Source organism: Ptychodera flava, chromosome 11 (assembly GCF_041260155.1).
Source record: "Ptychodera flava strain L36383 chromosome 11, AS_Pfla_20210202, whole genome shotgun sequence".
NCBI lineage: Eukaryota > Metazoa > Hemichordata > Enteropneusta > Ptychoderidae > Ptychodera > Ptychodera flava.
In genome coordinates this window covers 40,637,449-40,655,943 of record NC_091938.1, presented here as the reverse complement: position 1 = coordinate 40,655,943, position 18,495 = coordinate 40,637,449, and the positions used below count along the sequence as shown (strand labels likewise).

The 18,495-nt window shown below is 38.9% G+C and overlaps 1 protein-coding gene across 2 annotated transcripts; it reads right to left on the bottom strand.

The window, feature by feature from the left end:
- Nucleotides 1-3,144: 3,144 nt before the first annotated feature.
- LOC139144284 (neuronal PAS domain-containing protein 4-like) lies at nt 3,145-15,952 on the bottom strand. Of its 2 annotated transcripts, XM_070714954.1 has the most exons (13): nt 15,877-15,952; nt 14,129-14,225; nt 13,259-13,522; nt 10,627-10,793; nt 10,173-10,255; nt 9,253-9,342; nt 8,947-9,049; nt 8,490-8,569; nt 8,097-8,287; nt 7,736-7,842; nt 7,291-7,444; nt 5,372-6,904; nt 3,145-4,756 (listed from the first exon to the last, which is right to left on the bottom strand). In XM_070714954.1, the coding sequence occupies exons 1-12, from the start codon at nt 15,935-15,937 to the stop codon at nt 5,377-5,379; spliced, it is 2,925 nt and encodes a 974-aa protein (XP_070571055.1). In that variant the 5' UTR covers nt 15,938-15,952; the 3' UTR covers nt 3,145-4,756; nt 5,372-5,376. The 2 variants fall into 2 exon arrangements, with proteins under 2 accessions (XP_070571055.1, XP_070571056.1); XM_070714955.1 differs by lacking the exons at nt 13,259-13,522; nt 14,129-14,225; nt 15,877-15,952 and adding an exon at nt 10,927-11,158.
- Between the last annotated feature and the right edge of the window lie 2,543 nt (nt 15,953-18,495).

Below are 18,495 nucleotides of genomic sequence, written 5' to 3'. Positions count from 1 at the left end.
TTGACCCCTATAACAGCACCATAAGCTTCCCTTTTAACCTATGTTGTACCTGTAATCATCTCTCAATCTCCTTCAAAACTTACTGACGTCTGCAAAATCTCTTCGTTTTCAAATAATTATTCTAAATCAACGTCTTTATGTTCAGCCGAGTATCAGTGAAATGTTTTGTACGTTTCCCCAGCTTCATTGGACTTGTAAAGTTATGTTCCCTGTAGAAATGTTGTACTAATACTGATAAAAGCCATAGCGTCAATCAACCTGAAGTGGTATAAGGAAATATGACTAGAAGGGTTACGAGGAAATGTAAAACTTCTGCAAGTGAACACCTTATTACGGATATTCATCACCAGCCTAACTGTTCTGGATCATTGCCATAGTATTGTCTTGCGTATACTGTATACCTAGACCCTCAGAGAACAAGTGAAGGCAACCCACAGATATGATTTAGCCTCTATTCAAAGTAAACAGGTCACTCTAAGGTCACCCCTTCACACCACATCCTGTTTTTCAAAGAGGCATGGTAACAGGTATTGATGAAGCGATGCAAATCAAATAAGGCAGGCCGACAAGAAATATGAGGTGACATTACTAACATTTCAAATCGGTGTCTTAGGTAACTTTTAGAACTATTCGGCCGAATGTTTATTCAGCTTACCAGAATGAAATCGTATTTTTTATAAGTGCTTTGACGTCTACGCAATTGTAGTAACTATATTCCATGTGTATTGTTTTTTTTTCAATTCCTGGACTAATTTAAACGGACACGCAGTTGTGCTTGACTTTAATGAATTGAAAATGCGGACAGAACGCAAGACTTAGTCCCTGGGAACCCTCTATGGTGTCGGTGAAGACTGGTTAGGGGTGCCATACGGTGAAGTCACTGCTAGGTCACACGTTTCAACGAAATCTTACGTACGACGCCTTAACGATTGTTCACGGTGGTAGATTTTGCATTAGACTAGTCATGATGATGTCTGTAGAAAGTTAAGCATGTTTACTCGGAATGGTATTCGCATATACATATGGCGTCTCTGTCATTTACCGTGGTTTGACAGTTCAGCCCAAGTCCCGTCATTGACGATGAGAACACCATTATAGTTAAAATACAATGCCACGCCTTCTTTTCTTTTTACTTCCTAGATTTCATTTCGGAACAGAATCTTAATAAGTACGGATATAAGTTAACTTTTAGACTACATATGCAGATACATTTGAATAGATGAAATCGAAATCCGATGATGTCACACCTATGTGCATTCTTTTTATGATCTGCACAGATATGCTCAGGGGATATGCCCAGCAATGTAACGTGTCTTACAACAACGAATTGCAAAGTAGTGAGCTCACTACTTTGCAATTCATTGTTGTAAGACACGTTACATATTCTGCTACTAAAGTAAAAAACTAAGCAAAACAAACAACAAAAACAACAACAACAAAACCCCCGCATGCTCCGCCAATCTTCACTTCACCCCGGTGTCGAGTGACACTCAGTACTGGACAATATGTAGACATACGTGTAATGGATAAAAATAAATACTTGTGACGCCATGCCTCGTATTCCAAGTCTGTCAGTATTTTTTACACTGTTGAATATCCTAGCTAGGAAGCCACTGATTTATCGTGACAGTATTTTACCGTTTTATTAAATTTCACATTTCCGAAAGATTTGTGAGTACATCTTGTGTCTGTCATACCAACATATGGATCTTCAAAGTTACAAATATCAACGCCTGATCGGTTCAAAGGTCACAGTGTAAATGGTTTCGAAACTTCAACTTTGACATGATTCGAACAAGATTTAATTTCCTTTGATCAAATGACAGTAGGAACACAATAGAAATGACGGTGATTCTTATCAATTTTAAAACAGTCTATTTCCAATTAAGGGGTCGGCGTATTCAGTGCTGATTGTCAGAGATAGTGTACAATAAGACCAGTATGTTAGATAAAAACTGAAACGTTTGACTTGCAGTGGGTAGTGACAGTTCATAATTAAAAAAACACGCACTCAAAGAAGATACAAATTAATGATATGTGCAACCGAGAACTATTGTGGTCACATTTCGTTTGCACGTCAAACATGTTTCAAGTACTTGGTGGATTCGTCTGGGGAACACAGCTGAAAATCTCGTCAAATCACAGCTTTGCATAGAATCATCCATGTCACAATTACATTACTTTTTCCTCAGTTCGCCAGTCAGTATTTACTTCCTTGATCGTTTTACAAGGTTATTTGTTGTGATTGTTCGACCTGACAGTAAAAAATGAACATGTCGAACGTCTATTTTCTATTGCAAAAACTGGTGTTAAAGATTAACCGATACTAGGCAAATAAGGCAAGGTTTGAAAGGTGTGACCGACAATTTGTAGACAGGGGACAGATCGGGGTTTCTTGAACGTTTTCCCCTTTCCCGCAACAGATAAACAAGGAAGTTGTATTGTTTTGCTTGCCGAACTTTTCAAGAGCTATTTGAATATGAAAAAAGTACAGTAAGAGAGATGAATTGAATAAAATCGTAAAAGGCGTATATGGGTGCAACAAGTCGAATTTCGCAAAAGTATACAAAACACGGGGAATATGATGATAATTCCAGCCAAAAATGTTGCAGACTTTTCTACTGACACATAATCACAATTTTTTCCTCGGATTATGTATGTCAGCCACCTTCAACTTTCATTTAAGGAAAAATCACAAGTGTCTCAAATAGACATACTGTACTACATTGCGTAGCCTGTTTTTCTTGCCCTTGTCTCTAATCTGAAACATTTTAGACGTAAGTGTGTTGCTTATCCATAAAAAATTGTGTGCACATATTACATGTTTGACGACCGAATTCGACTAGGACCTCAGCAAGACCATCAGCTGACAAAAACGCATTAGGGACAAGCCGAAACGTACAACAGGTTTCAGGTATAGACCAGATCAAATCAAATTACGATAGACCATGGCATGTATGAGATATGTGATTATTGATTGCATTCAACATTCTTAATTAACATGGCAATGGACACGGAAACTGGAAATGTGGGCTTGCTTTGAAATATCGAGCATACGCTGTCATATTTCATCGAAAAGTCATGTAACAGAAATTAGAGTTAGGATAGGGACATCAGTAAGACAGACAAATCTCAGTCAAACTATTATTCTTAACCGTTTATTTTACGTGATATGTTATATTTGTATGAACATATAAAAACGTAAAGACTCTTCCTTATAACTATAATCTTAAAACAGCTGCCACATACGAAAATATCTCCTCCAATTTCTACAAGAACAGAACTTGACTATGTTGAATTGATCAATTAACTCTTCAAAACACATCATTTCCTATCCATTACCATAACGATGAAGATATAATTTGTATTCAATCCAGAAAATGATTGATTAAAAAGTATACACAATATTCTAATAATGTAACAAAACAATAAGTACAAAAATGTCAAATACACAAAAAATCTCTGATAGAGTCCTTGCTTTGATAAAATATAAACATTTATCTTAGAGCGATAATTGTCCAGCAATTATTCACTAAATTTGATTGAACATTACAGCTCAAGTAGAATTGTATAAGTAAAATGCTAAAATATAGTTCTTTCTCAAAATTGAGTCCAGCTCATTAAAAATAAAACGAAATCTGTAAAGTAATAGGAAAAGTCGCAATATGTAATATTTGCCAGCAAAGTGACGGGTGCTAACACACTGTAAAACTCAACTTTTATCATGATTTCAACTCAAAGTATCGAATCAGATCTGAACATTGTTGATATCTCACAATACGACACAATTTAATACGTTAATAATTTCACTGTGTGGATCTACAGCTACGATTTGTCGGACAAATTTTAAAAGGAGAGGTAAACTCATCTCTGCCATGATTGACAGTTGAACTTTTCAGGCAGTGATTCAACACTAAACACTCGCCACCTATCGTAGCACGGCATTGAAACCCTGAGGCGAAATGTCGCAAATAACAATAAATTCTTTATATATGTATATATTATTTTATGCGTTTTCCACGGTTTTTTTACAAAAACACGGCGTGAAAGCCGATACGAAAACTTGAAAGATACGATCAACATAGTTTCAACAATAAGATACACACTTACTTAGTTAAACTCGTAAAAAGTTGGGTCTATTGAGCTCAGCTCATGAAATAACCCTTCGTTGACAGAAGAACTAAAAACATACATTTACAATAGAGGGCAAAACATGTCTCTACGGTACACAACACCATCTTCACATACAATTAAGTTGACACTTTGAAAATGATAGTTTATCGCTTTTTTCACAACGATAATGCTTAAGAGTGGCTCTTATAATTACTCTGCATACTTGAACATGACGAAAGCTTAATAGAAGACATTGCATTTTTGCTTGGGTTGCAGTGTAGATGGCTACTTCCTTGATTTTAATATGGAGGCATATATAACCATAGTACACTGAGAAATTGAGCTGTTCGCTCTGCAAACCTTAGAATGTGCATCGAATCTACGTCAGTAAAATAGAACACGATTAGAATCCAAGTAATTGTCGTCTTAGATTGAATGCTGTGAAGAGCTGGTGTCAGGCATCCGCTAAAGGGTTGCAGTTATTACTCAGGAGATTAGGCGGTTGTCGGGTAGAATTAAATGGCTCTTTTAGATATCGGTTAGTTTTCTTTCCTTCTGCTTTGAACATGACAATATGCCATACAAGTTACAAGTCGTAGACTTATTTTTGATACACAAACTCACAGCTAGGGATTTCCACAACCTGGAGAGAAAAAAGACGAGAAACAAGAACGTTAGAACATTTGTATGGACTTGTGCTGGACGAATTAACCGACAACACTGCACACGCAAAGGGTCACTGCATATAAAATGTAATACCATGGTGAAATCTGTGTCAGGGTGTTGTACTTGGAACCGAGGAAGAGAGGGGTCAAATCCAAACAAAATAGCACACATTTCAATGGCACACGCTGTTTCACTACTTGCCGATTTATAATGTTTTGATGTTTTGTCGATGCTGACTTCTTAAAGAAGACAACTAATCAATTGGCCGACCAACCATAATCACTGATAGCCAGTCGGACACGTCATTTCAAGTCAACTGTCCATTTCGCCACAGTTCTGTATGAACCACGTGAAAAGAGATTGTAAAACTGACCAATCATAATATTCATATTTTTAGGGGGAAGGGGGAGTTTGTTGACAGTGATACACAAACTTTCGAAAACACTGAAAACTACAAATTATGATTTGGAGGAGGCAAATATCTCATAACATTCTAGTTAAAGTACGTTTACTTCAAGAGGAATAAACTGTAAGCGTATGAAAATTATGTTTACATATATTTCTTAAAACACAACAAAAGATTCATACTTACATTTACTAGTGGAATGGACTGACATCAGCGTTAGTATTAAGTTCATAGAACTCAAGGTCCCCATGACTTGGGGAAGTGTTACATGGGTTGGAGATTAGTTCCATATCATAACTTTCTAATTCGTCTATAAAACTGCTAGCATCAGATTGGTCTGAGTAGCTCTGCTCACTCGTGATCGACTCCTGGTCGTTGATTAGAAGATTGAGTTGGAGCTGCTCAGCAGATTCCAGATTATGTGAAGGAGTTCCTGGCTGACCTGCAGCGGAGGATGACGATGATGGTGACGACGTCACAGACGTCGGTGATGGTAGGCAGGCGGCGTCCCCAACAGATGATGTACTCAATGGTGAATCGTGTGCGTAGATCGGTGACTGATCGGAGAAAAGTGAGGAATCTTGCAAAGTCTCACTGTCTCTCACTCGGCTGTATTCAGATGGTACGCAGTGGTCTTTTTCCCTACTCCCCGTTCCTGTCAGCTTTCCAAAACATTTGATGTTATGTTTAACGTCTTCTTCTAAATTTTCACGTTTTACGTTCTTTGAAGAGTCTTTGATCTGGTTCGACTTGGTTTGATTCAGTAGACTGGCAGCCAACTCTCGCAGAGTGTTCAAATCCTCTTCGGACAGTGTTTTTTCTTCGTCTGGTACGGATTGCTTGGCAGAATCCATATCATATAGAGACCTTGGTTGAGCGTCTTTTTCTAGAGCTGCACCGGAAAAGTTGTACGTGAACCGAGATTGTACTCTGGGCGTGATTGACGAACCACCTGTTGTGTCGATGGTCGGAGACGGATCTGGCGTTAAGAGACTGTCCGGGATCGAAATTTCTGACTTCAAACTGATGTTGTTCAGTACCAAGTGCGGAGCAGCCCTGCTACTCATAACGTCTAGACTATTAGCGCAATTTGACGGCGTTACTGGTGTCGGGGGTGGTGCAAAATGTTCGTTGAGTCGGCTGATCATCTGCACACCGTCAATCGATGCCATGTTCCCGGTAAGATTGTTCAATGTACTGGAGGGCCCAGATGGGTACATACAGCTGCTATTCGAGTTTTCAATTCGACTAAATCGGCTTCCAAATGGACTGGCCACTGGAAACGAGTAAGTACTGATTTTCACGTCGTATCTCTGGTCATCCTCGTCGGTTTCGTTGAAGCGGCAAGATTTGAAGAGCGGTTCTTCACTGGACTGTTCGCTGAGACGGCGTTTCAGCCGCTTGCGTACCAGTTCCATGGTGGCTTCTTTTAAAGCTGAAAATGTGGCTCCCGGGCTTGGAGTTTGGGATGTCTCTTGTAGGTTTGGTGGCGGAGTTGTCAGATAATGGCTGTTGCCGGTCTCTGCAATGTTGTCATCGCTTACTGACGGGAAAAAGTCGTGTTGATTGTGTTCAGCGGGCACGTCAATTGGCCATATTTCCGAAGACTGTACATTGGTCGATTGGATTGGAAATACATGATGGTTGATGGCACTCATTGAAAAACTCTCAGTCACCATGTTTTGTTGTAGGATTTTGTAGTAGTACATTTCGTTATCACTGTAAAATATGAAACATGAAAAATACACGTAAATATCATTCTCGGGCACCATGTTATCAAACTACCTTAAGTTTCAAAACTTAATTGCCGATTCCAGTCATTTAAATTATCCCCACAGCGAGGTGAAAAAAAACAGGCAATGTACGTTCCGGTGGCGTGGCGACAAAATGCTGTTGCCAGCGAGCTGAGCATATCGAAGTCGGTCTTTGAATCTCAGATCATGTATAATCAAATTATCTGGAAAATGTTCCAGGTATCACCATTCAGAGGGCTTAAACAATAGCCATGAACTTTGTCATATCACTGTTTCCTTATATCAGAAAGGAATCTTTGAGTTAAATTCGAAAGTTTAAAACGAAAGGAGTTGTTTCTGGTTTGCACCTACCTAATGACACGGTTTTCGCAAATGATTGGTGTATCGGCCAAGTCCGGTCTGCTGCTTGCGTTGATGCAAACATTTACTGTCGTTCCGTCCTTGTGTTTCATTCTGACCACAAACTCACAACTATTTTGCCGACCTTGTTGGACCTGCTGGATCACTGTGTAGAAACAAACGGACGAATTTGTTAAGGGTAATCACTGTAAAGCTTTGACAATTCTATAAACGGATCAACTACCAGCTGCGTGTAATCGTTTACCATTTCATTGTCCGTGATACGGTTGTCAAGCTGTTTTATCCGAACACTTTATACTTAACATGTACGATATTCCTAAAATAATGTTCACTATTCGTAAATTAAATTCCAGAATTTATGAGCAGACGTATCTGAGAAAACATGACGACCATATTAATGTGAAAGAGAAACGAAAAAGAAAGAAAAAACACTTACAATAATCATGGTGGGTTCGTCCAGTAATATCGTCTTCACCATACAGGAGATTATACCAAGAAGTGGCGTATAGTTCTTCAGCCGTGTAACCAAGATGGAAGAATACACTAAAATAAAACCAAAAATTAAATATTCAGTATATTGCGATATTGAACCTTATTATGTTTTATTTGCCAATAGACTTTGAGAAGACAAAACGACTGGATTGACATTAGGAGGGGCGTCGCTGTGGAACAATATCTAAAATTCAGGGGATTTCCCCCGAATTTCTCCCTTCGCTTTTTGACAAATCTCCAAAGTAACAACAAATATCACGTCGAATTCAATAAAAGCCGTCAAAGTAAGAAAATTTAACACCCACCTTGACGACGCACTTTGTAATTTCATATCCATGGTGTGGTGACTCATGAACACCATAGTATCGAAGATAGCGCTGTCGTTCATTCGCTTTGCTGTGCCCGACACCGGTGAACAGACACCAATAAACACGGGCGCTGGATTCCAGCTGCTACCTGGTACACTGGTATGAAATCGACCCCGAATGTGTACAACCTGGTAAATAAGACAACATACAGTGGCTTTATAAGACCATCGAGGACTGTAATGGACGTAAAACTGAGTGGTCGGGTTGAATTGTGCAATATATTTATTTGGATTAGGCTACATTTTACAGTAAATGGAGTTGGATTACAGCAGTGTACAGCTCAGAGGGCGCAGCGAAAATACGGTGGATTACACTTGCAGACATACACACCTTGTTGTCGCTACAATTGTCCTGTCTTCGCATCGATCGAGACGTATTCATTCGACAGAAAAATGCTCGTTCAGTTTGACCTAAATTCGAAAAGACAAACGACAGTCACTTAGTAATATAGTCAGCCACTTTTGAGCGTCTCTACCATGAACATGTAGGACACTCTGTTAGTTGACGGATATCATGTACGATCGGCTGCACGTTAGGAACGTTTTACTGAGGATTTTTCGTGCGATTTTCGTCAGTTCACCTTGCGTAGTTTAATTTTAATTTCGTATACATTAATGTTTTACGATATCACACTTAGAGCTAACGTTATTTGGCATTGTTTAACATCCGTTCTCAAAGGCTACCAATGTCTTTATGCCATTATTTCGCCCGGCATATTTCAGAAACGCCATTTATTGGAGCATAAGCTTTGCTGCCAAAGGGGAATAACGATGCATTCTTGGCTCACCTGTGGCTGTGTTCTCGTACAATCTTATTTGGCTTCTAACAATGTCATGGTCACGTTCATCGATGACATCAAAGACGCTGCCCCCTTGTGTCAGCAAGTCAATCTGAAAGACGGAAACTTTAAGTGAGTTTCACAGATTCAAAAGTTTTGAAGATGCTTACTGTAGATATGCGAACTTATACTTGAGTAGAGACATTTCAGTCAATTAAACAATATAAACGAACTCGATAGAGACAACGTTCGAATATATCAGCAAGAATAGAGTCAAGGACAATTTCTTTCACTACATTGATAACTTATACGTACCATTGAGTGGCCCAGGTATTCAGTGACGTTTTCTGAGATGTATAAAAGTTTTCCTTGGCAGTTGCTGACAATAATAAAACCATTGATAGCCTAGCAGTAAGAAAAAAAACATGGTTAAGTTTTTAAGTTCGAATTTATTTCCTGTAAAACACATGTTGAATATCATCAATGCATGGATGCTAGCTGCATTTGAAATTAATCAATAGTAGTGATTCAAGCTTTTGGCAATACGACAATAGACTCTTGAAATATTTTGAGGTGACACAAACAGGGGAAAACCCAAATATGTTGTGGCAGCCTGACTCGATTATGGTCGCAGAACACATACTGGGGCTAACCGTTTTAGGGAAAACCCCTCTGGACTGTCATGTCTTTGCTGAAGGTAACGTCCGGCACTATTTCAAAGACGTCAATCTTTTACATATGGCAAAGAACATTGGCAGATTTCCATGCTATATAGTTGTCTTTGTATGTGCATGTTAATTGACCAATGTCTTCATAATATACTTATATGACTATGCTACTATAGACAGGAATGCCTTGGCGTGCCAATACCCCAGGGGATCCCCCTCATACTGAGCACATCGGCTACATCATTCCCTCCACTGACATGACGTCATCGTTGCTAGGATACAATTAATTGACTGAAGCAGGCGCACTATCAACAATACTAATCATTTGCTGGGGACTCTCAGGAGAGATAAAATCGTCCTTCAGTTTAATTCTAGACTTCTGTTTTGAAGAGAAGGATTGAATCGTTTGGCAAAAACAAATTCCACTCTCATAATTCAAATGACATTGCAGGAAATGGGGTGAAACAAGTCTGTTACTACCACATAGAATTTTTTATACCTTTTGGCATAGAAAGTTAGAATAAATCACGAATTAAATAAATAAATAAAATAAATAAATTTACCTACCGGTGTAAAGTCGAACTGTACATCAGTTAGTGGACTGATTTGTCTCTGGGTTACTCCATCGGACTGACCAATGCTGAATTCTTCTGTAAGAAAATGAAACAAAGCTTTTCACTCAACCTTATTCCGCAACTTTGGAGACTGTCATTAAATTTAGTCAACTAGGTCGCTATGCGGGTATTGACATGTGCACAATACCTCTATACGGCCCACATTTTCTGTTAAATCAACAGTTTTTACTGATCATAGTTTGACCTACATAGGCGAGTCAAAGCAAAGACGTTTCACGTCATTCTTGTTTCTTGTGAAAGAACTTTGCAAGAAATAGGCGAATAAAGCCAAACTTCTACTAATACTGCCGAGAAAGATACGGCAAATGATATTTGGCCACCAAGTAATTTTTAAGAGATATTAAAAAGCGGAAAGTCCATAGGCGCTTAAAAGCTGCAGTTCATACCTTGTGAGAAAAAGTTGGATTTCCTTGTGTAGACACAGGCCAAAGACATGATATGCAGGTATGATAATCTTGTTTTGACTGAGTCTGGTAAAGGTAACAAATCCCTAAGGTTCTTGATCTCGGCGTTGATGAGATCTCGCCGTTGTTTCGATGCACCTCTCGTTGACCTAGACATTATGGATGAGAAAGGGAAAGTTCCCTCATCAGTAATACATAAAAATTTATATGAGTTCACAGGAGCAAGGTATTTACCGAGAATGCATCTACGACTTCAACAGAAGAACTGAAAAATTGATTCACCTGACATATCGACTTATAAGCATGGTCAGCCGGCGTTATGTCAAATATTAACGTAGACTTCGCGACAGTGGGTTGATTTGCTACCGGAGGGAAAAACCCGAGATTGCCCAAATTGTTTCCCTTACACACCGGCTATCTTGCAATAGAACAAAGGTTGCGTGGAAGTCCGTATGAAAGCAGGCAGGGTTTGACGCGTCCGGACAGTGTTTGTACTATCTGTTTTATTGAAAATGAAAGCCATGAACATTTGTTATTTGAATAAAAACCAACACCCCTATTAGAGTGGACCTGTCTTGTTTCTGATTGGCTTATTTGCCTCAGGACAGCCAAATGCCACAGGTTGCAATATTTCATGCATCGGCACTTTTATAGTCGACGACCAACGATTGGACTGTCCGCAGAGAGACGGCGATTGGTCAATTTGATGCTGTCTAACGATTGAGAAATTTGCATGTGACGTAAATCCTGACGAAGCATAACGCCAACACTGACAGCAGCAATAAGTCGCAACAGCGCACCCAGCGGCGATATGGTTAAGAGACAATTCGCTTCGGCGATGCGATATGCAATCTGAGGAATCACGCTGACAACACGAGAAAGATCAAATGAGAGTCACGCGTTAGCTCGATTAAATTTAACGCGGCAGATTTCAAGCTGTTCAGACAAGTGAAATATTAGCCTGTCTTATGGTTTCACTGTATCAATTCTTCATATTTTGTGACCTGAATTATAAACGAATGATGATGTAGCTACTTGTTGTATGCGGTTCGAAACTATTACTCTCACTTTTTTATATATTTAATATCTCATTTTATTATTTCATTGTGGAATGAAACAAGAGTCACAAGAATGTGCTCGTGCGCATGATTCTGATGACGAAATAATTATGAGAATCCAAGTAAATATTTTCCCCTGTCAAACCTGCCATAGTTTGGTGTACATTTCCTGAACTTTTAGGGAAGAGTGTTTTTATCGAATTCTTTGGCAAAAATGTTAAATCTGATGATTTTTGACAAAGGTTCTAAATAGTAGGTCAAACAATGACATTGACAACGCACCGATCCTGTTACAATTCTATAAACAATGCACGTGATTAGTAGAATGCCGTGATATTGATGTTTGACCTCACGCGGTAGACTGACAGTGAAAAGACATCATTTCTGTTTGACAAGAAAGGCGGTTTTCTTTGATTTGGCAGTTTTTTCTCCTGTAGCACGTAGTTGCAGGGTTGCCATAGTTACCAAGTGGCGGAAATGACGTCTGATGTCTTATTTACCTATTAATGAAACCGACATCTACTCAGCGATGAAGCATTCTCATTGAATATCTGGATATCGAGAACCCTCAGATCAGACATACACACTACGATTTACGCAAATTAAACACGCCCATCCCACCCCCGCACTTTCCAATACAGGTATTAATATTGTCCTTACGAAAGGGCTAGCATAAATTATTTTTCATTCACTAGAAATTCTTAAAATTACATCAACACAAAATTGCATCTTAATCGACGACATCACAGTATCATATATTCATTCATGATTCATCTTTTTCATTGAATTCCTTCAGCTGTCTCATTATCTAATACGTTCATTATTGTCACTGGTCATGTTGTCGTTTCTCGGTGTTACATGTAATTACAGAATTTCTCACGTGACACAAATGACGACAATTTTGAAGGTTTGTCCCTGAATAACGTCTGTTGTTGTGTCAATAAGAGTCATACCTACAATCAATCAAACAGCGAGAACAATGCATGCCTCAAAAACTGACATACATCTACTTGTTCTGTAACTATGCCGGATATTTGTTTCGATCTGTGAAATTTACTGCCGATGACAAAATTGGTTTGTCGCATAAATAGGACTATGTTGAGTAGATGTACATTGAAGTGGAGATTCTAACGTTTTTACCTGATATGGCGGTAAATGTGTACTATCATTATTGTCGTCATTTGCCCCGACTATGTTGCTAAGCAACCTGCCTCTCGACTTCTGCGTCAATCGTCAAATGAGATGGCTACGAGCATGCGCGTTTGAGATAGATGCAGGCAGTTTGTAAAAAAAATGTTGAAACTGAGTCAATGAGCACGAGAAGTCCAATGGATAAAACAAAAAACGTTTGACCGTTGTATGTTGTTTTTTCTAACCATACGGGTTTTTTTTGTGTCACGAATAAATATTTTTATTTGACATATATGACGCATATCATATCTTTATCTTTATACTGTCGTCATTGTACACGGTGTTATCACGTGTGTAGGTATACATGGTAATATAATTTCAAGTTATTGCCAGGTGTGGCTCGAACAATTGAATTAGCCACTCACCTGAACGGGGCGCTTTTCTTTGATTTCATGGTGTTCATCTTGGAGTTGACGTTGACTGGTATACTTTCACTTTGTTGACACAGTGTCATTGGCGATGACCATTGATGGTGATGATGATGATGGGGATGCTGAGAGAAGGGCTTGAATGATGAAGCAACACGAGGTGACGGAGATGGGTTGTCAACACTGACCGGCAGTGTTAGACTACTAAGGCACACGGGTGCTGGTTTGGTGGATGAAGAAACTACACTACCAACAAAGGACCTGAAAGTAACAGAAATCCAACATGAATGCATTTTACTACAGTTCATTTCTGTATGGCCATTTCCGGTCTTATGTTATACATGATCTAATGGAGTGTAATCGCATAAGTAATTTATTTTCCCGTTGTAAATTTAATAGCACCAGAGAAAACGGGTCAAAGTTAATGTTCAAAGTCATTGACAAAGCGTTTGAACCACAGTGACGTTTGTAAACATCGAAAATATTACGGAAATTGAGTCCGTTGTACAGCAATCATTAACACGTATGATGTGAACGGCGAAGCCGATGGTTGGAAAAACGCTGTGACGTTTACGGTAATTTCACGTCGACAAGTATGCGCTGGACAGAGACACTTGGGCAATTAATTTACAACTCAAATTCATCAAAACAGTGGGAAACCGGTCAGAATAATTGAGTCGATGTTCAAAATCAACTGTGTGGCCTTGAACACATCACGCGACGCCGGAGAATAGGAATGTAACATCTGTGTAAGTTTCGAACCAGACGCATTTTAACGAAAGACAGGCGAAAATGCTGAACGCTGCCTGAGTGCACACGAAGAATATAAACGTGAACATCATGAACCGAACATATTGTTTGACTTACCCCTCCTGGCCTGCAGTTGGGTAAAACATCGCAGCTACCAGCGCTGGACTTGTAAAATCAATGTTCTCTCTCTGGCTCGTTACATGAAACTGACTGCCTACCGAGGTACAATAAGAGTAAAAGAGGTAGTGGACTACGTAGGGAAATACCCAGCGACTTACAGCCGTACTCCAAACAGCCTATTACCCAGTCAATAGTAATAGTCGAACCATATATGGGCTTGCTACGTCACTACTTGACTGAACGCTTTGTTTGTTTGACGTCACTACATACATACGATACCCTCGCAAGCGGATCCAAAGCAGAATGGTGGTGTCTATTTTTAACAACACTGTTCTAAAAATAATAACGCGGTGTTAAATTTAGAAACGTAATGGGTAAACACTATTTATCCAAACTGACGCTAAATTTTGTTTACAACTTCTTGGCTACCGCCCGTTATCTTTGAACTCATGTAAACCAGACTGATATTATTTTGGAAAAATACCCTGTTTCATTACTGCGTGTAAGTTACCACAGTCCCTCTGTAACAATCTTTACAGTTTGAATGCGGGACAGTAACTAACCGTTTTAGTGACCTTGGGGACATGCAATAGTGTGTGGACACCATCTACTCGCCAGATGCAAATGGACAATAACAGAGGGACGCCGTACATTGAACACAGACATGCCGTGGCGCATGATTGAACCCAAACATCCGGGCAGGGGGACGCGGAAGCCCGTCATTGTCCACATGACCCATGCCGTTATGTCTGTCTCTGAGCATGCAAAGAGCGGCTTTGTATTACCTTTCTGGGTTGAAAACATGGAAAAACGTTTGCGGCAAAACATGAATTTTACTTTAATACACCATTTTCAATCAACTGACATAAGCAGGGATGTAGAAAATGGCTAGCAGCCAGCAAAAAAATCCGGCTGTCAGCTAAAACTTGCCAGCTGTGAAAATTTAGTTTTACTAAAAAATCAAGACATTTTGCACAAACTTAATGTGCATACGCACTACTTGTAACCGCCAGTACTTTTATTTTTGCCGCTTATAACCAAAATTTTCTACATCACTGACAAGTGGTCAATTTTCAAGTTTGATGATGTACTCTAACACATCTCCTTATGACGCTGATAATTTATTCGCCCCAAAATAACTTCTTGTAGAAATCGAAAGTCAGTCACGTAAAGGCCTTCCGGTAGTTACTTTACGCTTTACACGGAATAGAATAAAGGAATGATGATATACGATGAAAAGGCGAAGTCAAGCGAATCTTAGGGCCCATTATGGAATACCAGTTGATTTTCGCCCCATTGACAAAGTGCAACATCAGAGAGAGAGAGAGAGAGAGAGAGAGAGAGAGAGAGAGAGAAACTGGAATAATAGCAGCACAGTAGTTTTACCACCTGCCGTGAAAATTAGAGATATTAATTAAAAAGTCATTACTGTGCGTATCTTAATGTTCATTCACGTTTCTTCTCAACGATCGAGTGTTTTTTTGCAAAACAAAACACAGAAAACAATGAACTTCAAAGTATGTGCATCAGTGCCTTCCGGTCAGGGGTATTATACTCACAAGCGTCTTAGAATATGCGTACGTATCACTTCTCAATTGTAGACACATACGACATTACTGAAAACGCGACGACAGCTTTGAATCAAGCTACGTCACACAAGACTTTCTAAATCCTAATACCGGCCGCAAGCAAACCGTTTGATGTGCTTTGTAACTGGAATTACGCACATACGTTTTACGTCTTACCTTGCCGTCTTAATTCCTTGTGACCGACATTCTCAGTGCGGCTAAGCGTGTGTTCCTCCATGACCGACCGTTCATTTACGCAAATATATTTTCAGTTCGGCTGTTTTTAAATCCAGTCCTTGCCTTCTGTGTTCGTACAAGTTCGACTAGCGTATGTTCTCAGAAGGAGGGAGATTTTTAATTGGTCAAACAACAATGGGAAGAAAGAAAGACATCTGTTTGACATTTACACGATGCAGGTACTCGCAAGCCTAATGTCACGATAACCTTTTCTGTCTCAATAAACTATGTCCCATGCTACTCGAAGTGAATTTGGGGCGTCCACCAACATCATAGCGTGACTGAAGCAAGACCGTCAGCTGGCAAACAGGTTTTGCTTGACTGTCTCAGCAATACAATGGATATGGTGTCCTGGGTCATTGGTAATCAACACATGCCTGGCCGCCGCTGCAGTAAATCTTGACGACAAGACCTTTTTTTGCAAACCACCATTCGACATAAAAAGAGCTTTGCGTGACAATCCTCTAACTAGCAACTAACAATCGGTGACGAGACTATTTATTAAAAGCACAGTTTGTCGATTATTGATTTAGTTTATGACAAGGATTTAATATTGAACTATACTTATTAGATTTCAGGCATTCATATTTCATGCCATGCCAGCATGCAGGCAGCCAGTCATTCGTTTGCGGCGACCAAATGTTGTTCACTTAGTTTATAGAACCATGAAGAAGAATTTATGGTTAACCGCAGCGTGATGTAAACACGTGAACCTACCTCTCTCAGCCTCATATGTTAACAGTTTCTTTACGTCAAAGGGCGTTTTCTCATTTGTACACTCTCAAACTAATGCTCTAAACGACCTCATATCAATATCTTCAAGCAATAAGACAAGGTGTATTTGTGTTCCTAAGGAGTGTTGTAAGAAAACAAACACCAATTTTTTGACAATGTTTACTACTCTTCGTCGGTATATCTTTACTCGTAAAACCTATATTGAAGGACTTGCCAGAAAGACTTGTCTTTCGCCAGTGTACTCTGAAAGGTTTTACAAAGTTTACGCAAAGGTGTAAAGTCGTTATTGCAGCATGTAGGGCTTGTATGTAAATATCAAAATGTCCATTTGAGCTACTTATAGATCAATATCATTGTCGTTTTATTAAGGGACAAAGTGACATTTAAGTTTATTTTAAGTTGCGAAGAATGTCGTGAAAGAGACACATCGTTTATTCATGATAGCCGTCTTGAATTGAAAGCCATACGTATCGCCAAATGAAACGTTTAATCAAAAACAACAGTTTTTAAAAGATAACAGGTATTTTTGTGACGGAACATGACATGTACAACAATAGTTTGTGACGGAACATGGCAATTACAACAAACACGATTGGAACTATTTTGGGATAATTGGATCTTCATATTTTTCAAATTTCTTAAAATCTTAGGTGCCCTATTGCATAATGTCTCGATATTACAAATTTCTCATAAAAACAAGTGTGTAACGTAAAAAGAAAAGCAGATTAGCTTACATTTGTAGATCTTAAAGACATTACTTCACCATCCAATTATCCCAAATTTGTTCCAATCGTGTTGATAATAGTTTGTGACGGAACATGACAAGTACAACAATAGTTTGTAACGGAACATGACAAATACAACAATAGTTTGTGACGGAACATGACAAGTACAACAATAGTATGTGATGGAACAAGACAAGTACAACAATAGTATGTGATGGAACAAGACAAGTACAACAATAGTATGTGATGGAACATGACAAGTACAACAATAGTTTGTGACGGAACATAACAATTACAACTTACAATAGATTGTGACCGAATATGACAAGTACAACAATAGTTGTGACGGAACAGGACAAGTACAACAATAGCTTGTGATGGAACATGGCATGTACAACAATAGTTTGTGATGGAACAAGACGAGTACAACAATAGATTGTGACGGAATATGACAAGAAAAAATAGTAGTTTGTGACGGAATGTGACAAGTACAACAATAGTTTGTGACGGAACATGGCATGTACAACAATAGTTTGTGATGGAAAAAGACAAGTACAACAATAGATTGTGACGGAATATGACAAGAACAACAATAGTTTGTGACGGAATATGACAAGTGCAACAATAGTTTGTGATGGAACGTGATAAGTACAACAAAAGATTGTGACGGAACATGACAAGTACAACAATAGTTTGTGACGGAACAAGACAATTACAACTTACAATAGATTGTGACCGAATATGACAAGTACAACAATAGTTTGTGAAGGAACAGGACAAGTACAACAATAGTTTGTGACGGAACATGGCATGTACAACAATAGATTGTGACGGAATATGACAAGAAAAAATAGTAGTTTGTGACGGAATGTGACAAGTATAACAATAGTTTGTGACGGAACAGGACAAGTACAACAATAGTTTGTGACGGAACATGGCAAGTGCAACAATAGTTTGTGATAGAACAAGACAAGTACAACAATAGATTGTGACGGAATATGACAAGAACAACAATAGTTTTTGACGGAATATGACAAGTGCAACAATAGTTTGTGATGGAACAAGATAAGTACAACTTACAATAGATTGTGACGGAATA

What these genes read in the sequence shown, in the direction of transcription:
- LOC139144284 (XM_070714954.1), bottom strand. Translation starts at nt 15,937, where the DNA reads ATGGAGGAACACACGCTTAGCCGCACTGAGAATGTCGGTCACAAGGAA. An exon ending in ACAATTGTAGCGACAACAAG is followed by an intron (nt 8,288 to 8,489) that starts GTGTGTATGTCT and finishes CTTATTTACCAG; the next exon opens with GTTGTACACATTCGGGGTCG. An exon ending in TTACAAAGTGCGTCGTCAAG is followed by an intron (nt 7,843 to 8,096) that starts GTGGGTGTTAAA and finishes GTTTTATTTTAG; the next exon opens with TGTATTCTTCCATCTTGGTT.